Source organism: Ochotona princeps, chromosome 15, assembly GCF_030435755.1.
Source record: "Ochotona princeps isolate mOchPri1 chromosome 15, mOchPri1.hap1, whole genome shotgun sequence".
Classification (NCBI taxonomy): Eukaryota; Metazoa; Chordata; class Mammalia; order Lagomorpha; family Ochotonidae; genus Ochotona; species Ochotona princeps.
The window spans coordinates 14,546,368-14,568,440 of NC_080846.1; the positions used below are offsets into that span (position 1 = coordinate 14,546,368).

Genomic DNA, 22,073 nt, shown 5'->3' on the forward strand with positions numbered 1-22,073 from the left:
ACTTTTCCAAGAAAAAGTGATGCAGGAAGAGCAGTTCTTTCTCTTCATCCAGGTCGAGGATCGATCTCGCTTTGGAAACCAGAGAACCAAACCAGTGCCACTTGGGACAGAGATGTGTCGTGAGAAGCCAAGCCCAGGGGCATTGGACCAGAGGGGAAACTAGAGAATACCCCTTCTTGCATGGGCAAACCCACCACTGCCAATGCCCATTTGCTTCTAGGCATTACCACATCGGTTGCGCTCTTCATTGCCTCTTGGGAATTTAGCCTCCTCTTGCCTCCCTTTCCTTTCCATTTCCTCCTCTCCCCCACTCCAACGCCCCCCCCCCCCAGAACTCTAGAGAATGAATGCTGGAAGCCACACACAAAGGACCAAGCCATTTGTCCCTGGCACTGATGACATGACTTTCACTCAGAAAGGTGGGGTCCAAACACGTGACAAACGAAGCAAGGATGATATGTCACAAGTTGGGGACAAGTTTAGGGCTCTGAATTGGGGTGCCCAGTGCCCTCAGTTCTCCAAGAGAACTTGGGCTAGACTCCCAGGGACCTGGAGGTGACACGCCATGCATCACTTTTGGCACGGGGCAGATTTGGGTGCGAATTCTGCTTCTCCCGTTTACTTGCACTGCCAAGCCCTCCATGACAGCGGATCATTGGTATTGCTCCCCGTTCCCTCCCCCCGCCCCCGCAGACAGCATGAGCCTGCACAGCTACTTCTAGAGGGGGACGGGGAGGGGGTTTCATATGGCCTCTGCTCCTTGGCCCATACCTGGAATCATCCCCCCACACCCTGCCACCTCCCAGGGCAAGTGACCCTGACCCACGCCCGCTCCGTCAAAGTTATTCCTCCCTCCTGACCTCCTGCTTGGGTTCTGGGATCCAGGCAGAAGAACACCGACCGAGGCTGTGAGGACCCCCTCCCTCCCCTCTCCCCGTCCCGCGGGCTCTCACCTGATGTAGGGGAGGAAGGGGTTGACGTGCCCAGACAGCACGGCCACCACGTAGGAGATGATGAAGGCGGCAGACGACCAGGTAACCAGCAGGAAGGGGACGAAAGCCATTCCCTTTAGGAAGCAAAACATCTCGCTAATGCCGCCGAGAGGGCGCTGCGTGCGGTCGGATCGGACGCCGGCTAGCTGCGGGCTGCCTGGAGGCGGCGGCAACCCCGGCGCGGACAGACACGGAGGGACGGAGCGGCGCGGGAGGAAGGGCGAGCGCGAAGAGCCAAGCGAGACGGCGAGCGGCTGGGCGGCTGGGCCGGGGTGGGTGGGGCGCGGGCGGCCCCGGCTTGTTGCGAAACCCGTGAAGTCACAAAGCGGTGGCCGGACCGAAGCCGGAGCGCGTGGCCACCTCTTCTTCACCCCCCACCCCACCCCGCCCACAGACGCGGAGGACGCGGACCCTCGGCCCGGCCCGGTGCTCAAGTCACTCTCTCCAGGGGATGTGACTTCTGTCCCTTCCCCCTCTAGACTTCCGGAGTCCCGGCCTCGCGCTCCTGCCCACCTCCCGCTGTGGCTGTCCTTTCGTGATGCCGGGACCCAGGAAGAGGTATGCGCTGCGACTTTGGCCAGGTCGTGCGCAGGACACCGCAGTGTTTCCATCTGCCTGGTGCTCACCTGGAACCCAGGAGGAGCAGCGGGGGCAGGTGCCCTGGGGCTGGGCGCCGCCCACCGCTCTGAGCTTGCCAAGCACGACTGAAAGCATTCGCTTGCTCCATGCCCCATTCTCTCTCACACGGATCTGAGCCTAGGGATGAATACTTTCCCTAAATGAGTCATGGTGACTGTTTCAAACCCCACGGAAGAGCTGTGAGCTTGCAAGGTCGGTGATGTCGATTCTGAGCCCTCGGATGTGGCCCAGGTCACCAGGTCATCGTGAGCGTGGATTCATTTTGGTCACAGATACTGTCTGCGGTGGCACATTGTGGTAGGAAATGGGCTACGAAGTTTAAACAAAGTGTAGTTATTAGGACATCAAAAGAACAAGTTATATCGAAAGAAACAGAAAGAAAGAGAAAGAAAAGAAAGGAAAAGAAAAGAAAAAAGAAAGGAAAGAGGAAGAAAGAGAGAAAAAAAGAACAACGAGAGAAAGAACAGTGAGACAGACCAGGGCTGGCGGTGCACCCGGCCAGGGTCACACTAAGGCCCAGGCAAATTTGCTGCTGATCGACATCAGAGGTTTCTAAAGGAAACCTTAGCCCACGAGGAACAGAAAAGGGATCAGAGCATTCCAAGGAAACAACAGGTGGGAATGCTGAGCCAGAAGGGGCTTGTTTGGCTGGAACTGGGAAAGCCCTTAAGTGTGGGGCAGGCCGTGGAGAGGGGTGCAGAGGCCAAGTCCTCAGAGCCCTCCAGACACTCTCGGATGGACTGAGTGGTAAGAACACATGTGAGAGACCACGTGGCTGTGGGGTGAATGCCCTTCACACCAAACAGAACAGAAGCTCTCAACCAAGACTTTCAGAATCACAAACTCTGTGCTCCAAGGTCCTCTCTCTGCGTACCTTTCCTGAGGTTTCTCTGTTCTGAAAACCCCCATACTCTGTCTCCTTCCCCAATTCCGGTCCCTTGTTTTTCTCCTTTTCTGCTCTACCACTTACAGATTCATTGGTTTTCCTAAAAGAAAGGGGAGAAAAAGTAAAACTCTGCCTCAGGCAGAGGAATTGTCACATCAAAAGGAAGTCACCTGGTCGTGATAGCCTTTTGTTGCTTACCTGACTCGAATCCACTAGTCCCTTTTCGTGCAAAGAGGAATCCAGTTGTCCAAGGACAGTAGTAACATATTTTGCCGTTTAAAATGATTCTGTATGTGGTGAGGTGTTGTGCTACCACGGGGGGTGGGGGTGGGGAGCTGCTGCTTGAGACCCCCTGCCCGTCCTATACCAGAGCGCCTGGCTTCAGTACTGGGTACCCGACTTCTGATCCAGCTTCCTGCTGATATGCCTGAGAGGCAGTGCCTGGTGGGCCAAGTGCTGGGTTCTCTCCGTCCATGTGGGAGATCTGGGCCAAGTTCCTGGCTGCTAGTGTTCAGTCTGGCCGAGGCCTGGCTATTGTAAGCATTTGAGAAGTGAACTAGCAAGTGGAAGATTCTTTAATAAATAAATGTTCCAAAAATGAAAATAAATTGGCAAGGGCGAACAGTAGTTGACCTAACAGCTAAGATACTGCTTGGGATACTGGGTTCCAGTCCCAGTTTCATGCCTGTGTTTAGCTTCCTGCTGAAGCACGCCCTGGAAGGCAGCAGGTGGGAGCTCCGTCACAGGGTCCCTGACACCTGCATGGGAGAGCCGGATTGGATTCCAAGCTCCCAGCTTCAGTCTGGCCCAGATGCAGCTGTTGCGAGCATTCGGGGAGTGAACCAGTGACTAGGAAGTATCTTTCTTTCCTCTCCCTGTTTCTTTCTCTCTGCCTTCCAAAGACATTACAACGATTTTTTAAAGTGAAGGTTATTTTCATGCAAGGATTTTTGAAATTCATTCATAGTTCTTATTAGTAGGCATTTTCCATAGACATGTTGAAGTACACTCCTAAGTGTACATATGGGTGGCATCAAGTTTCCCTGAGGAGCACAACACTACGTTCCCCTGTAAAAGCTCCCAGCTCCACCGACCCAGAAACACCCTCTCCTTGAACAGTGAAGCACACGACGGTAAGAAAAATGTGAGTCCTGGGAAACCACCTGGCTGGGTACCTTTAGGATACATAACAATAATAAAAAATAATGTCTCTCTGCCTGACTCCTGACTTTCTCTCTGGCCAAAGAGCAAAACTGACTCAGGGGAAGGATAGGATGGAATGGCTTTTTCCGAGGTGGCCCCCATTTACTGAGAGGCTGGGTGCTCCCTGCTCCACGTAACCCTCACAGTAGCTCTGTGTCATTAAACGGAGCCTCAGGGCCACACAGATGTCAAGTCCAGGTCCATGTGACTCTGAAGCCCACGGCCCATGCTGGAGGAGCAGGCCCATGCCTCCCATTCTTCAAGCTCCAGAACTGCAGAAAGGAAGCATCCCAAAGCATACAGAGTCCTCTCTGCAAATCTGATATGCTTTTCCAATCAAAATAAATTAGTCTTAAAAATAAAAGTCTGCTGTTAGCTGTCCTACAGTGATGTGCTTGGTGCACGGAGACAATAATGACACACGTGGACGGAGACTGATGGTCAACAGTCGAAGTTTATTAGTGGCATCAGACTTTTATAGACGGAAGGTTACATAGGATAAGTGAGGAGGTATTGAACTTATCTACGGAACCATTGTTTCCACACCCTTGTTTGGAGCTCTTTTATTTTGTATATCCCACCAAGTGTTCTCAATCACATGCTGTCCACAGTTGTTCTCATACAAATGATATCTAATCAGTTGTAATCCTGTGCTCGCTGACCTTCTAGGTCACAATGTCCTTCTACAGTCTCTTCTTTTTATCAGGTCCCCCAATTTTCGCAAACTCAAACTGCATTCCATCTATTTCCTTATTGTATTTTTGCTTTTCTCATTACTGGAATTTCCACTTTAAGGTACCATGTTATTGTTGATTGAATGCCAACATCCTTTTTCAAAAATTAATTTCCGGGGCCTGGCAGCGTGGCCTAGCGGCTAAAGTCCTCGCCTTGAACGCCCCAGGATCCCATATGGGCGCCGGTTCTAATCCTGGCTGCTCCACTTCCCATCCAGCTCCCTGCTTGTGGCCTGGGAAAGCAGTCGAGGACGGCCCAAAGCCTTGGGACCCTGCACCGATGTGGGAGACCTGGAGGAGGTTCCTGGATCCTGATCGGTTCAGCTCTAGCCATGGCAGCCACTTGGGGAGTGAATCAGTGCATGGAAGATCTCCTCTCTGTCTCTCCTCCTCTCTGTATATCTGACTTTCCAGTAAAAATAAATCGTTAAAAAAAAAAAGAATGCTTTTATAGTTCCCCAGATTTCTCAGTTGTGTGAATCTGGTTCACTATTACTAGAAACAGAGTGAAGTCACTCAGCTGCTAACACCAGATGACTGGCAATTCTACCTCCCCCAGCAAGCCTGCACGTGCGATGTTTTTATTCACAGGAAGGAAGATGGCAAACTAGTTCTCCATTTTAAAAGTTGCAGTATTCTTTCCCCGGAGAGCCAACTAGACTCAGTGACTTGGCTTCTGAAGACTAGAGTATGCAAAATGGAAAAAAAAACTTATCTTCACAGAGGAGAAATCTGCCAGACACCCTCTTGCCAGCCAGTTAGAGCTAACAGCACACACACAAATTCTCTTGGTTAGATGAGATACAATCAAACGGCATGATAAACAGCTCCTTTCTCTTTGATACTTCTCCAAACCCACAACCTCCGTCTAATCATAAGAAAACATCAGAGAAATCTAACTTGAGGATGATTCTACCTTCACAAGTGTCAGGGTGATGGAAAACAAAGACTGGGAAATTGTCACAGCCTGCAATGGGCTCTGGAGACACAATGACCACGCAGTGTGGTATCCCAGCTTGTATCCTGGAACACGAAGAGGGCATAGTGGGGAAAACGGTAAAATCTGAATTAAATGTGTCAGTTAGTGGCAATGTGTGAGGTTAAATGTCTGAGATTCGAGAAACACATTCGTCGTCGTGTTTGAGGAAGCTGGGTGCAAAAGGGCTCTGCGTTTTTTCAACTTTTCTAAAAATCGAAAATATTCTAAAATTAAAAGTTTCTTTAAAAAAAGTGCTACTGTTATTTCTTCACCACAAACTCAATGTTAAGTTCTCATGTTTAAAATCTCATACTTGGGCTGAATGTTGGGCACGGCGGTTCAGCTGCTGCGTGGCTGCACCCAGCTTCCTCCGCTTGCAATGCCAGCTTCCTGCTGATGGGCAAACGTGGGGGCAGCACATGAGGCTCAAGAACTTGGGTCCCTGCTACCCATGTGAGAAATTCGAATTCCCAGGTTTCTGGCTTCATCCTGATCCAGTCCCAACTACTTCAAACATCTGGAAAATCTATCAGCACTGCCATATGCAGGCTTTCTTGCATCTGACTCTCTGTCTTTTACATAAAATGAAAATAAATAAATGAACATAAAATTTTACACATATAAACAAATACTTATTCCCAACCAGTGTTCCAAACAAAAGGGTATACATGGGCCCGGCGGCGTGGCCTGGCGGCTGGGGTCCTCGCCTTGAAAGCCCCGGGATCCCATGTGGGCGCCGGTTCTGGTCCCGGCGGCTCCACTTCCCATCCAGCTCCCTGCTTGTGGCCTGGGAGAGCAGTTGAGGACGGCCCAATGCATTGGGACCCTGCACCCGTGTGGGAGACCCGGAAGAGGTTCCAGGTTCCCGGCTTCGGATCGGCGCGCACCGGCCTGTTGCGGCTCACTTGGGGAGTGAATCATCGGACGGAGGTTCTTCCTCTCTGTCTCTCCTCCTGTGTATATCTGGCTGTAATAAAATGAATAAATCTTTAAAAAAAAAAAAAAAAAAAAAAAAGGGTATACATGTAAGTGTGAACCATCTCTGTAAAACATACCACACTTGCCCACAGGGGCCTGTGTTGCGCCGATCCAGAGCCAGGAGCCAGGAACTTCCTCCAGGTCTCCCACATCGGTGCAGGGTCCCAAGGCTTTGGGCCATTCTTGACTGCTTCCCAGGCCACAAGCAGGGAGCTGGATGGGAAGTGGGGCTGCCAGGATTATAACCAGTGCCCATATGGGATCCAGGCGCATTCAGGCCGAGGACTTTAGCTGCTAGGCCACGCTGCCAGGCCCTAAAATTCTTGGAGGAAGGGATTGAGTTGAGTCTACGGCTTGCAGCCTTGAAACAATGGGGAAGCCAAGACTAGGACCAGGCAGAGCAGTGTCAATAATCACCGTGTAAATGGCTCATGGTGTGTGTGTGTACCCATGTGCACATGTGTGTCTTTCTCATGTCAGGGCCCCTGAGCTGTGAATGGATTCTGAGCCCTATTCCCAGCGAAGAAGGGCAGTCACTTGTCTTTATTCACAAAGTCAGGAAATGTCAACACATTCTCAACATGCTTTAAATAAAGACTATACTATGAGATCCACTCATGGTGTAGCTCCATCTGCTTTTCTGGTATCTAAGCCTTGCTGCCTATCATTAACCTCTAAATATATGCTGTGTGCTTCTTTTTAAGCTGTTCGTCTAGCAAACTGCTCTTTCTGCGATTCATTCTCCTAGAAGGTAGATGTCACACACGCAGCAGTATTTTTCCACTTTGTTCACTCCTGGTGTCCCAGACTTGCTTGACAGAGGAACTTGACATTTGTTAAATGTATTCCTTCCACCAGGCTCCTCTTCAAGAAGTCTTCTCCGACACACCCCACCCCCAACGTCTGCCATTCTGGGGACACTTCCATTATACATTTCACAATTGCTGCTCATTAGCCTAGCCACTAGACTGAGTCTTTTGTAAGCAGGAAGTCAGCCTCTTCTGATCGAACCTCCAGTGTCAAGTGCTGGCACAACATGGGTGGTTAGTTTAAGTCTATCATGGGAATATGCACAAATGAATACTTGGCACTGGTTTAATTTCATTACTTAAAGAACTGAGTACTGTACAAGTGCACACACAAGCAGCACACAGAATCTCATAAGAGGTATTCAGTCAGTCACATGTGAGTACAGAAATTGGAAAGCAGCAGTGATAAGTCTGGAAAGTTCAGTTACTCCAAGGGAATAAAATGACTGTCATGAAGATAAGCTGACTCTCACAAGTTATGACACATTTGGGAGACAGCATCAGATACTTCATTTTCATAATTTTCAGCAATTGCATTCATACTGTGAGAAGGGAGAAAAAACTTTTGAGAAATTTGGGAATTTCCATTATGACAAGTGTATTTCTTGTAAGTTTTAAGAGGTCAGTTTTTTTCCATTCCTTTTATGAAGTTTCCAGACTAACTCACAAATATAGGAATTCACATGATCTGACTTTTTCAGTTCAGCTAATCTTAAATCTCTCTTCATTTCAACAATCATTTCCTGCAGGGAACAATTCATGCCTTACTTGTCGTATCTATGAAATAACTGGAGGATGATGTACTCTTTGGCCAAGATCTCATGAATGCATTTCTGCACCTACTAAAGACATCACAGAATGGGAGTACCGCTTGGTCGACTGTTCCTCTTTTGATAGTTTGAACCTGATTTGGATAAGATTTGAAAATGGTTTGAATAATAAATGTCAGGATGTTAGGCAATTTCCTTGCCTTTCCTCTCCAAAACAAACAAACAAACAAACAAAAACAAAAAACACCACGAACTTGACAGGGAGTCCATTCTTGGGAGTGTGTGCCTGCTTTCAGTTAGACTTTGCGCATGAATCTTTTCCTATGCTGGTTTTGGTATCCTTGTAGAATAGAACCAGTTCTGCTTCCCGGGAGTCCTCTCAATGATTAAGCCCAGGGACACACTTGGACACCTCTACAGAGCCCGCTCTCCCTACAAGGCTCCTCTGTTATCTCCACGTCCGATGGGAAACATCTGCTGCACCAGGCTGCCCAATCCTCTTCCTTATGCTTCACCCTCAGAGGAAGGTCCCACCCCACAAGATCAAAATCCTAAGATTCTTCCACGTCACCTAATTTAGCCACTCCAGTGTGCTACGACAGGTGTCTCCTGCATGTGTTAAAGTGCTCCGGATCCTTGTCCAAGTGATTATTTATCATTTAAAAATATTTATTCATCACTTATTTGAAAGAGGTATAGAGATAGAGCTGGGTAAGAACTGGAACAGCAGAACATGAACACGCCATAAGGATGCTGGCATTGCAGGCAGAAGTTTTATCACCTGTGCCACAATGTCAGCCTCCCCCCCAGATGACTGATTCTAAGTCTATCACATATTTTCCAATATGCACTGGGTATACCTTGGTCAATACTATTCTCTAGGAATGATGCGTAAGATCCCATCTCGTTTATTTTTATAGTCAATTTATATTGTCTAATTACTGATCAATAAGATAATGGAAAAACATTTTTCTAAGGGGGGAATTGTGGGATTTATTGCATAATTATTCTACTTAATGTTTTATTGAGAAAGCAACAATCTAGTTTGGGTAATTCATTCAACAAACATGTATTTAGGATTTACAATACGCTGACATTAAACTTTGCAAAAAGGGTATAAAAAAAGAACATTTCAGCATCTGACATCAGGGTCACAGGGTCAGCTGAACCTAATCTGTCCAAGAGATGATAAGTGGCCCAGTGTGGCTGGAAAACATGAAGGTAAAGTTGAGGAGATTGGTGGTGATGATGCTGTAGAGGCTCTGGTATTACATGCCAAGGAAGCAACAATGGATGTTCACAATGTGGTATAATCATCATGAGACATCTGTGCCCTTTATGTATGAACTGAGAGTTAACATCAGGGTGTGATCTGGTGGGTTCTTTGAAGAGATGCTAAAGGGGCCAGGCATGATGACCTACCAGCTAAAGTCCTCGCCTTGAATGCACCAGGATCCCATACAGGCGTAGTTTTAATCCTGGCAGCCCCACTTCCCATCCAGCTCCCTGCTTGTGGCCTGGGAAAGCAGTCAAGAACGGCCCAAAGCCTTGGGACCCTGCACCCGCATGGGAGACCTGGAGGAAGTTCCTGGTTCCTGGCTCTGGATCGGCGCAGCACCGGCCCTTGTGGCCACTTGGGGAGTGAATCATCGCAGGAAGATCTTCCTCTCTGTCTCTCTACCTCTCTATATACATCTGACTTTGCAATAAAAATAAATCTTTCAAAAAAAAGAGAGATGCTAAAGGCCTAATCTAAGGCAATGGAAGAAAAGTTTTTGGCGGCAAATTTGAGAAGTGGAGTAAGAAAATAGGATAGAATAAGAGGCCAAGCTGGTATGTAGCTTGAGAGGCTTGGGGGACACTGCTCATTATCTGAGCCAGGTCACAGGAGTACGGAAGATCAGGAGTTTGGTTTTAGAGAAACAACATTTGGGAGAATCTGCAGTACACCTAGGTGACTACGACAGCTAGGGTGCTGGCCATGGACGTGAAGAGCATCAGTTGAGAGAGTCCGGTGCTTCATCAGAACTGGGGAGCTCACTGAGGGACAAAGGCTGCCATGAAATGAAGCACGGGGCAGTAACACAGCCTTGGCCAACCTTTACAAGCATTTCTGTGGAGTGACACAAACAGAAGCTGTGTTGCATTGAACCGAGGTATGAGGCAGTAAGCTCTCTATATGAGAGCGGTTGCAGAACAGCAGTGCAGGAAAACAAAATGGGGAAATACAGATGTGGTTTGGACAGAATCCCATCTGAGGGAGAATGTGAAGGCTCAGCAGAGGAAGTAAGTGATTAAGTGAGGTCAGAGAAGCAGGAATGAAGAGAAAGAGGTGCGTGGTTTTCAGAATTTTTCACATTTATCCATCTCTGCCAGGTCAGTTGTATACCTGGGCTTAGAATCGGCCTATGGTGCAGAGGTTCTTGCCATTCTGGCTCACTTTAATGAAGTCTGAAAGCCCAGAGTGTTGCATAACAGCACGGTGGTAAACTCCAATTTCAGCAATGGCTGAACATGTGACCTGTGACTAACGTCCTGCTGCCACATGTATGGACAAGATACCGTATGAATATTTCCAGGAAAACCATAGATCTACAGGGCAGTTCTAGAGGTTGTTGGGTCCTTTGCATTAACACCAAAAGAAACTATAACACAAAAGGAGTAATTGTCCAAACACAAATAATACACAGTGGCAGAGCCACTGAAGTGAAAGTCAAAGCTGAGCTTCCATGGTTGTGTCCAGTACCTTTGGCTTTATGTTAGTTCGGTCGAAACACTGAAAGAAGAGATAGCTTTTGAAGACTGACTCGAAGTACTCATCAGCAGACCAAAATAGGAGGTAGTATGTAGGGTAGATATCTGGCTTGAAAGAAATCATTTGAGACACTCGTTTTCAACATCAGAGTGCCTTCTTCCTGACTATGCAACCCTGAGAGGCACAACAGCAAATGTGACCCCAAGAGTGATGGTTCAAGTGGTTGTGCCAAATCACCCATATGGGACACCTGGGTGCTGTTGTGGGCATTTGGGAATAAACCAGTGGGTGGAGGAGCATTCTCTTAAATTACTTTAAATATTTATATATTATATCTTATTACAAACATAATAGTGAAAATTATAGCTTTACAATTTTCTATATATATGTATTAAAGATTTATTTTTATTGATAAGTCAGATATACAGAGAGGAGATACAGAGAGGAAGATCTTACATCTACTGATTCACTCCCCAAGTGATTGCAATGGCCAGAGCTGAGCCAATCCAAAGCCAAGAGCCTGGAGCTTCTTCTGGGTCTCCCATGTGGGTGCAGGGTCCCAAAGCTTTGACCATCCTCGACTGCTTTCCCAGGCCACAAGCAGGGAGCTGGATGGGAAGTGGGGCTGTAAGGATACGAACTAGCAACCATATGGGATCCCAATGCGTGCAAGATATGGAATTAGCCACTAGGCCACAGCGTTGGGCCCCCTGGAAAGAATTTCCAAAGCCCAATGACAGTATGCTCCAAGGTTTAGGGGCTGCGTCTCTTTCACTCCTGTGCTGGTGCCTAGCAGAGTCCCTGGGTCATGGCAAACTCCCAGTCCACCAGGACTGAGTGAGTCAGTGACGCTACATCTACAGAGCTCATTGCAGAACAGTACATATAATACGCCTTTCAAAAGGCAAAGGAATGATCTCTGCAAGCTGGTTAATAACACACACTTAGAAAGCACGGACTGACAAATGGCAGTTGGTATAGACCGGATTTATGTGAGAAGACAAATGAGGCAAAGTGGTGGGTACAGGAGTGCGTCACTGTACAATGCACGCACAAGAGGCTGTGTGTGTGTGTGTGTGTGTGTGTGTGTGTGTGTGTGGTTAGGATGGGAGAGATTTTACAGGATTTCTCAGCAGGGGGCTCTACTGTCATTCCGCGTGGAACTAAGTTCAGTCACGTGAGAATGTATTGGGCATTCCGAAGCGGTCATTCCGTGAATCTTTGCTCTCAAGGACTGGCAGATTGTTCTGTCTGGTGTGACAACCAAAAATGCCAACCCACACACCCGATGCCCAAGTGTGAGCTGGCATTCACAGGACACTGGCAATAATGCTTACCTCTTTGGGGTTTTTTGGTAGGCATGGGGTGTGGTGTGGTGGGTGAAGTAAGAGACAAGAATATCGCCTGTATTGCAATTTTACTAAAAAATTAAAACATTATTTACACAATTAAATCTCTTGAAAATAACTAGCTAGAAGAGTATCAGCTTTTTGGAAGATTTACTCCTCAGAAATGAGAGTTCTTAACATTCTGCTATACACACCTTTTAGCACTTTTATTCTTATGAGCATGAACTATATTGAGAGAACAAAAATTTTAAGACCATTTTGCAAAAGGAAAACAGCAAAGTGAAATACTTTTCCTCAAGAGGAGTTTCAGAAAACTTGGTGTCTTATTACCTGCTCAATACTAAGAAAATGCTGCTTTCATAATAATAAAATGAAATGAAACCTTATTTTTAGAATTAAAAGACAGAAGAAAATCCAAAACATAAGGAAAAGAATAGTAAAATTCATATCAATATTGAATTAGAATAAACATTGACTATTAGCATTTGGGCTCTTTTGTTTTATAGGCCTATATATACTTCGGCATAAAGCATTCTGAACAAATAGTAATGGTAATTTTCACTGGGAAGAGAAGAGCTTGACCAACTGGTTCCCAGCATACGCCCATCACTATGTTCAGTGAGGTCCCGGTGATGGCTTTGCTAGTCCTGGACCATCTGAGAGTCATCATTGTGGATGCTGCCACTTAGTGGTGAAAGCTGTTAACTATTTGCTGCAAAATTCTGTGGTTTGGACAGTGTGTTCAGGCAAGTTTTAGTTTATTTACTTCTTTTTGAAATGTTTGCTGAGTCCCTAGTTTAATAGAGCACCTTTGGGTACCACAAGGATCTACAGAAACATGAAGCATAAATCACATTTAAAAGATAAGTACTTTCATGTTAAGTACCAATAAAGCTGTGGATTCTTGGGGCCTTACAGTGTGGCACAGTGGGTGAAGCTACTGCTTGACCCATGGGTGGTTTTACTTGGCTTCTGCCCGGCCTCTGGTTTTAACCAATGGATGGCACTAGCGGGAGACTGAGAAGAGGGCGACAGGTGAAGTGCGGGGGACTTCTCTCCCTACCTCGCTGCAGCTGCTTCACAGCCCCCGCATCCCTCTGCAGCTGCAGCCCCTCTCGGATGAGCTCCCCAGGCTCAGCTAACACTAATCCCTTGGAGAAATGAGCAAATATCTCACGGCCTTCTAGAAATTCCCTCACCGACATCATAGTATTCCACGCAATAAAAGAGGAGTAAAGCAGAGGGCCAGGTCCACTCCGTGTGGCCTGGATCACCAAGACAGGTCAGGAGGATGGGCTGGCATTCTGGCACAGCAGGTGAGGGCACCACCTACACCGCCAGCATCCCATACGAGTGCTGGTTCAAGTCCTGGCTATTCCATTTCCAATCCAGCTCCCTGATAACGGCTTGGGAAATCACGAGAGGATGGCCCAAGTGTTTGAACCCCTTTTGCAGCCATTGCAAATGGAAGATTCCCTCCTCCACTCCCAACTCTGTGTTTTAAATAAACAACAACAAAAAAATTTAAATGTTTAAGAGCAGAAGCAGGACTGCGATTCAAAGCTGTTATTGAGAAGAATTAGGAAGTACTCAGTCCCAGGCAGTTGAGTAAGATGACATTTCAACAAGGGGTTACTGAAGGCATGATCAAGTACTGTGCAGTAGGCTAAGCTGCCGCTTGCAATGCTGGCATCCCTACAGAAGTTCGAGTTCATACAGAACAGGCCTCACAAAAACCATCAGCAGTGGATGGATACACAGAACATGTTAAATATACAATGTTCCTTGACAATGACAAGGCATGCGCTAAGGACATAAGCAACAACACAGATGATCTCAAAAGCACTATGCTAAGTGCAACGATAGAATCACAAAAGACTAGCTACTGTAGCTGTTCTCTAATTTCATTTAGATAAAATGTCTGGAAAAAAAACCAAATCTAGAGACAGGAGTTAGATCTGTGTGTAGTTGGTAGGAAGGGTGGTGAGTGTTAGAAATACTATAAAACCGGGCTGGGATGACTCAGCAACAACTGAGTGCTGAGTCAACTGCTCCACTTCTTTTTTTATTTTAAAGATTTATTTTATATTTTTATTGCAAAGTCAGATAAACAGAGAGGAAAGGAGACAGAGAAGGAATTTTTTCCGTCCGATGATTCACTCCCCAAGTGGCTGCAACGGCCAGAACTGTGCTGATCCGAAACCAGGAACCTGGAACCTCTTCCAGGACTCTCATGTGGGTGCAGGGTCCCAAGGCTTTGTGCTGTCTTCGACTGCCTTCCCAGGCCACAAGCAGGGAGCTGGATGGGAAGCAGGGCTGCCAGGATTAGAACTGGTGCCCACATGGGATCCTGGTGCGACAAGGCAAGAACTTTAGCCACTAGGCCACTGCACCGGTCAGGAATATTATTAAAGTCAGAAACCTGCCACAGTAGCAAGGAGGGAGACTCCAAGGAGGCCAACCCCCAAAATCTGATCTAAGTGGAGTCTTTAAAGTAGAATGTTTGAGGAAAACTAGAGCAGTGGCTAACAATGCAGGGGTGGTGGAAAACTCATCAAGTTGTAATTTGATTACAGAATTGTAATCCGGTATATTTTGCTCAACACAGAAAGTCAGCAGAACGGTGTGATTGGTAATCTTTTTTTCTCATGATAAGTCAAGTTTCAGAAAGGCGGAACCGCTGCCTCCTTGCTTGTCCCACGGTAAGAGACTCGGGAGTGGACTGCTTCTGGGCAGAGGCGAGCAGCTCGTACACTTGTGAAGATCCCAACAGCGACCTGATCCTAACTGCCCGTCCTTCTGACGGTCACGACCGGCCCACGCGGGGAAGACCCACGCGGAGTTCCAGCCTCCTGCCTTCCACTTGGCTTCTCATCCGGAGAGTGAACCAGGAGATGGAAGAGTTCTCTCCTGCCTTGCCTCTTTCTCTGCCTCTGAAATGGACATATGAGCCTGAGGGAAGGCAGGACGGCCTCCGGCTTGGCGGTGAGCCCGTCTGGGGGGCTCGCATGCCACCGCAGAGTACCGGACTCGGTGTCTCATGGCAACTCCCTGCTCACGGCGACGCTGGAGGACCCTGACTGTGCTTCCGGCTGGGCCTCTGCCGTCCAAGGGGGAGACTGGGTTGGAGTCCCCGGATCCGATCACCCTGATTGTCGTGGGCAGTTGGGCAGCACGCCAGCAGGAGGAGACACCTCTGGTCACTCTCCTTCATCCGACCTCCTTGCTTCTCAAAAGACTAGATAATTAATCTTACTTGACAGGAATTTGTTTTAATATAAGAATATGCTTCCAGGGGATGGCATAATGGCGCAGTTGGCTAAATCCTCACCTTGCATGTGCCAAGATCCCATATGGCATCGGTTTGTATCCCGGCTGCTCCACTTCCCATCCAGCTCCCTGCTTGTGGCCTGGGAAAGCAGTTGAGGGCGGCCCAAAGCCTTGGGACCCTGCACCCACAGAGAAGACTCAGGATAAGCCCCTGGCTCCTGGCTTCGGATTGGCCCAGCTCTGGCCTTTGAGGCCATTTGGGGAGTAAATTAATGAAGATCTTTCCCTCTGACTTTCTCTCTGTAAATCTGCCTTTTCAATTAAAAGAAATCCTTTTTCTTTTTTAAAAAAAGAATGTGCTTGCAGAGAACTACTAAATTAATTAGCAGTAAGTTTGTCCATTGTAAAGTGAAAATAAACCTAAGGAGAAGGGCTTTCCGTACTGAACCGACTTCAATATGAACTGAGATGCGGAACAAGGGAACAACTTCTACCTTGGCGTAACTGCAGTTTTAATGCTGTCACTTTAAATAAAGAACTCCGACGGTCCCTACGGACTGTCCACGCTGGGGAGAACACACAAGGCAGCTCTTAGCATCTTCCTGTTTCCCATGCACTTCACATATGGGATCCCGGCGCGTGCAAGGTGAGGACTTTGACCACTATGCTATCATGTTGGGCCCACTTCTGATTTTCTAATAAAAAATAAAACATCTCAAAAAAACCCAACATATTCTGTTTCTCTCCTCCTTCCCTTTCTCTGTTTTCTCATAAATAAGAAACTATCAACTCAAGTTCTTTTAAGAGACTCATTAAAAATATAACCCGTGCGCCACTTTAAGCAGAAAAGACTTTAAGTTGGTTTACCAATGGTAGGCTAAGGTTGAATTTGTAGGATCAGTTCCTTTTAAAAACCTCACCCGACGGTAGCCAGCTGGGCTCAGGGCCTGGTTCCGGTTCTGCCTCCAGCTTCCTGCTCTTCTGGCATATCCAGGGGGGACAGCACGGACAGCTTTGACACTCTGTCTCTCTGCCTTTGGGACAAATAAAAATAAATTAAAAAAAAAAAGTATGAAAGAGCCCCACCACCTCTGCCTCAACTTCCTCTGCCTCAACTTTCCGTGGTGAAGCTAGGTACTCTGTACTGCCCTCCTCTCTCGCTTTCTCTCTCTCCAAGTGTGTGTGGACGTGGAGGTGTGTAACTCATGCTCAGGAGCAAACCTGTGGACGCATCTCACTTGGAGACCCCACTCACACGTGGGCGCTTATTCCGAAGGAAGTACCGTGTCCAGGTCGGCCTCTGCACACGCATCCTCCCCCAGCCCGGCAACGATGAACTGGGCTCTGCAGTTCCCCTTTTCCACGAGTGTGATGCCAGGAGTCACCAGCAGAGGGAGGCAGAGGGCCACGGCGGGAGGCAGGGAGCGCTCATCCCAGTTGCAGCGCGTGGTTTTTGCTTTCATTTCTCCTGCCGCACAGTGGATCAGCACAGCACCCAGGGAGGACAGCAAGGGTGCTGCACCCCAGCCCTGCACGGCCGGACAGCGTGGTGCCTGGCTCTGACGACCCCTTTGGCATAGCTTCCTGTGATGGGGACACTGGCACCCCCAGCAGCACCCCAGCTTCCTGGTACACACCTGCATTCCGTGTCAATGTTTATAGGGTGCAAAAAATAGTCGTTGAAGGTAAAATAATAGTTGAACAGATTTACAAGTAACAGAGTTAGGGCAAGGACTGTGCTGCGGCCATGTCGCTGGGATTCTGCCATCCCACGGCATCCTCCAGACTTCTGATTCGGCCTCCTGCTAGTGTGCCTGGGAGGCAACAGATAAGGCTTCAGTGCTTAGGGTCCTGCCACCATGTGGGAGACCCCAGACGGAGTTTCTGGCTCCAATGTGGCTAGCCCTGGCTGAGGCGAATCTTTGGGACTGGAACTAGCAGATGGAAGATATTCTCTTCCTCTGCTCAGCGGCACCCTCTCTCTTGGTTACTGTGCCTTGAAAAAGAATGAGGGCCCGGTGCAGTAGCCTAGTGGCTAAAGTCCTCGCCTTGCACGCCCGGGATCCCGTATGGGTGCTGGTTTGCATCCCAGCTGCTCCACTTTCCCATGAGCTCCCTGCTTGTGGCCTGGGAAAGCAGTCAAGGACAGCTTAACACGATGAGCCACAATGACCCCCCAAAGTGCTACCTTTTGCCCCAAAGAAATTTTTACCTTAATGGTGGCTATATTTCAGCATATGAAACATACAAAAATAATTATTAAAATAAAATATGATCACACTTATGTGAAAATTATGTATCTAAACACTTACACATGATGTAGCCAAACTGTCAAAAAAAATTAGCAGTCAGCATGTTCAATTGTTCTATTTGGGCTCTAAAATTTTTTTTTCCTGTGTTGTTTTGTTTCTTTTTGTTTTTTGGGGGGGCTCTGAAATTCTATCAGAAACAATTGCTTAATAATTTGTCTTATTCACATTTTTCAAAACTTAGAAGCTAGAGGGCCCGGCAGCGTGGCCTAGCGGCTAAAGTCCTCGCCTTGAGAGCCCCGGGATCCCATATGGGCGCCGGTTCTAGTCCCGGCAGCTCCACTTCCCATCCAGCTCCCTGCTTGTGGCCTGGGAAAGCAGTTGAGGACGGCCCAGTGCATTGGGACCCTGCACCCACGTGGGAGACCCGGAAGAGGTTCCAGGTTCCCGGCTTCGGATTGGTGCGCACCGGCCCGTTGCGGCTCACTTGGGGAGTGAATCATCGGACGGAAGATCTTCCTCTCTGTCTCTCCTCCTCTGTGTATATCTGGCTGTAATAAAATGAATAAATCTTTATTAAAAAAAAAAAGAATAAAGAGCCGAGGTCACTTGAAACAACTTAGATGTGGACTAAGTACACAATCTTGGGACGGAGATAAAAGCAAAAAGCGCTTCCTGGAAGACAGCAGTGTTCAAGCAGCAAAGCACTGCACGACATGAACATCTTATCTGCTTCCCTTGAGTAAAAAGCAAGGACTGAGCTGCACACAGGCTTAGCAGGAGTTATTTCAACTTTGACTACGCAGATGGTTAAAGCTGTTTAAGGTCAATATTCTTATCAGCTCGAGGCAAGGCCTTGCATACACACTATCTTTATATGCGAAATCTATGTGGATTCTTCTTTGTACAGGCTTGTTTACTTTGGTTATTCATTTTTCATCAAGGCTGAACAAGAGATGCAGGAATGGTGGCTGTTTCAGGGCCTAAAACAAGATGCCTGCGGGTTCCTGAAATTTGAACCATTGGAAAGAATCATGCAGCAGAGAGAAGCATGGTGGTCGGCTTCCGTTAGTTACTCACGTTTTTAAAGATTTGTTTAGTTTTATTGGAAAGGCAGATTTACATTGAGACGGAGAGAAAGAAAGATCTTCCATTGTTAATTTACTCCCCACATGGCCGCCATGGCAGGGGATGAGCAGATTAAAGCCAGGAGCCAGGAGCTTCCTCTGGGTCTTCCATGTGTGTGCAGGGTCCCAAGGCTTTGGGCCGTCCTCAACTGCTTTCCCAGAACACAAGCAGGGAGCTGGATGGGAAGTGGGGCTGCCGGGATTAGAACTGGCCCCCATATGGGATCCAGCGCTTGCCCGCAAGGGTTAGCCAGTGAAGCCATCATGCTGGCCTCAGTTTCAGTTTTTATAAAATTCATTGGAGAGCACTACTTTACCTCTGTTGACAAGAGGGACATCAATAATTCATTCCCAACTAAAATAGACTTCGCAGGCCCTGGCTCAGACCCAGGGGTAGGTACTCTCAGGCATAGCCAAGAGTGGCTCAGATCATCCGCAGCAAATAAATAAAGAGGAGGCTCCCTAAACGGGGACTTCATAAAAAAAAATTATTTTTAGCATAGTATAATTATGTTCCAAATATTGAAGAGAATATACTTATGCTAAAAATATTGGGCAGTGTTTATTCAAAATCCAAATTTCATGGCAGGTGTTTCGAACACTATTTGGCAACTGCAATACTTCTGATTTCACATCCAACACCCTTTTTCACACCACAGATACGGTGTTGCTTAAAAGCCGTTAACTGTGTCATTTCTTGGATTTCATTAAAATGTGTCACTGCCTGTTGGATAAAGTCCCTTATTTTCGAGATGGCCTTCCGAGCTGTGCCAACCCTTCCCACGCCTTCTCCTTGGACCCCTTGAATGAGGGGCCAGCCCTGCCTGGAATATTCTCTGCCCTGGTTTCCAGCACCACTTTCTCCAGGAAGTCATCCAGGACTACTTCGATATTTATTTGTGCTTCAGGGAAGCAGGTGCCTGGGGGGATCACTCGAAGGGCTGTGCTAAAATGCCGGAGGCTCCACTGAACTGCTGAATGGACAGACACCAAACAGGTCCTGAACTCCCTGGGACACAGGATCCTACAGGGCTGGGAGCCTCTCCCGTGCTCACTGCAGCTGTCTGCTCTTGCTCTCACCCTAGTTTGAAGAAGTTACTTGTTTCTAAAGCAGCGGCAGTTTAAATTCCTGCTGAAGTTTTCCCCTCTTCAAGATCAAGGTGTTAACGGTCACTTCTTGCCTGCGGGGAGGGCAGGGAAAGGAGTTCCTTGTTCTTATCTAGTGAGGACTGGAAATCCAGACAGGTGTGTCTTCTTTTTTATTTTCCTACAATTTGAGAGCAAAGGGAGAGATCCTTCTAGAAGCAAAAGCTTGGCATTTTCCTGAGTTCCTGGAAGACTTTCTCCATTTTTTTTTTCATTTTAGGAACTCCTTCAGATTGTTAGATTAAAATTATGAGGTAAGTGAAATCATGTTTCTTCCACTGCTCAGACACTGATAGTCTAACATCATTTCCACCACTTATATACTATTAGATTCATATTCTCGGTGTGCATACTTAGCTCATTCTTCTGCTCAAACGCCTTGGGGCTAAACAACAAAGCCAGATATTACTTTCTTAGCTTTTTTCCAACTCTTAAAATATCTAGGCATTCGAGCATTTTCATGAATTATTCAGCCCTCTTAATAATTCCACAAGGCCGCTGTAACAGGCATTATACTATCCCCACATTCGTTTTTGCTCAAGGTCAACCACCCTGGCTTAGAAGCAAAGGAGAAAGTGAACAAGAGGTTGTTTTCTAGAAAGGAGGACTTAGACTGCTCCTGATACATTAGGCTCTCCTTGAGGACACATTAAAGATAGCAATTTTACAGGCAACCTGAACTACAATGCGGGGTTGTGTAAAACACACACACACAAATATATATATATATATATATTCCTTTTTTTAGAAGCCCACGTTCTAACTAGAGTCCAGATTAAAGTGGGAAGAGTGAAAATTGAAAAAAACTCACTAATTAAACTTTCACTGTAATATTTTACGATGAAAATTCTTGCCCAAGGGGTTGGTGTTACGGTGTAAAGGATAGCCCACCTCCTGCCATGTTGGCATCCCCTGAGGCTGCTGGTTGAATCCTGGTTGCTCTGCTCCCCATCCAGCTCCCTGCCAGTGTGCCTGGGAAAGCAGCCAAGGGTGGGCGAGGCGCAGGGCCCCAGTAGCCACCTGCTCTGGCCTGGCCTAGGCCTAACCCCAGTCATTGCAGCCTTTGGGTAGTGAATCAATAGGCAGATCTTCGTTCCCTTGTCTCTGTAACTCTTTCGAATAAATAAATAAATGTGAAACAAAGAAAAGGCAAAATAAGGGCTACCAAGCTGGTGGTGGGGGAACCTCTCAGAATTAACTTGGTGGTGGGTGGGGCTAAGGGGTCATTGGCTCCCTGGCACCTGCAGAGGGCTTCACAGCATGGTGGCCTTACGTTTTTGTCCTCAGCGGTTTACACAACTAATTGCCTCGATACACTCTCCGGAAACTATAGCCAAATCCCCGGCCCCGAGGACTCTTACCAAGCACTCGGGTATGAAAATAGCACTTAACGAGTACATGAATGAAGAAAAATTCAGTTTCTAGACGCAGGACCCAGAGCTGGACGCAGCAGCCTCTCTACAGCACGTCCTCTCAGCACCGCGAAAAGCCGACCCTTCCAAGTTCTTGTAGGTGACGAAAAAGGCTTTGTGTACCACCACCCTCACAGAATATTCCACAGTCCGGGCCACGCAGGTTGGCCGCGCACGCGCACGCGCACGGCGTGAGGCCGCGCGCCGTGCCCTCTGCCCCCGCCGTCCTCCAGGTGGCGCTGGCGACCTCCGCGCCGCGGCCGCTGCCTCCGCCTCCCGCCGGGAGCGACCCGGGCGGCGCCGGCCGCCTCGAGCGGGCCGCGGGTCCGCCTCCGCCGCGCCGAGGGCGTGGGCTCCGGGCTCCCGGAAGCGGCGGGCCGCGGCGTGGAGCCGAGCGGGCGCCCGTCCCCGGAGTGGCAATGCGCGGCGGCTGGCGGCGGTGACCTGAGCGCGGCGGCCCGGGCCGGGGCCTCTCCATGGCGGCTCGCTGAGGCTGAGGCTGAGGCTGAGGCGGCGGCGGCGGCTGTTAGCGTGGCGGCGGCCGAGGGGATGCTGCTCAAGCTTTTGCAGAGACAGACCTATACCTGCCTGTCCCACAGGTATGGGCTCTACGTCTGCTTCGTGGGCGTCGTGGTCACCATCGTCTCCGCCTTCCAGTTCGGAGAGGTGAGTAGCGGCGCGGGAGAGCCACCGGGCGTCCTCTCGGGGTCCCCAGCCCTTGCCCCGGCGGTGCCCCGCAGAGCCCCGAGCCCCGGAGCGCCTCTCGCTTGCCCGC

The 22,073-nt window shown here is 48.2% G+C and overlaps 2 protein-coding genes across 2 annotated transcripts in view; one reads left to right on the plus strand and one right to left on the minus strand.

Annotated features, from left to right (window-relative positions):
• The window catches only part of DRAM1 (DNA damage regulated autophagy modulator 1), a 29,878-nt gene extending 28,232 nt beyond the window's left edge, over window positions 1-1,646 (minus strand). The window contains exon 1 of the mRNA XM_004589606.2: window positions 954-1,646. Within this exon, the coding sequence (XP_004589663.2) occupies window positions 954-1,603 (650 nt within the window). The 5' untranslated portion in view covers window positions 1,604-1,646. The remainder of the gene's footprint in view (window positions 1-953) is intronic.
• A 19,894-nt stretch (window positions 1,647-21,540) lies between these two features.
• GNPTAB (N-acetylglucosamine-1-phosphate transferase subunits alpha and beta) overlaps window positions 21,541-22,073 on the plus strand; it is a 72,739-nt gene continuing 72,206 nt past the window's right edge. Inside the window, exon 1 of the mRNA XM_058673345.1 lies at window positions 21,541-21,964. Within this exon, the coding sequence (XP_058529328.1) occupies window positions 21,848-21,964 (117 nt within the window). The 5' untranslated portion in view covers window positions 21,541-21,847. The remainder of the gene's footprint in view (window positions 21,965-22,073) is intronic.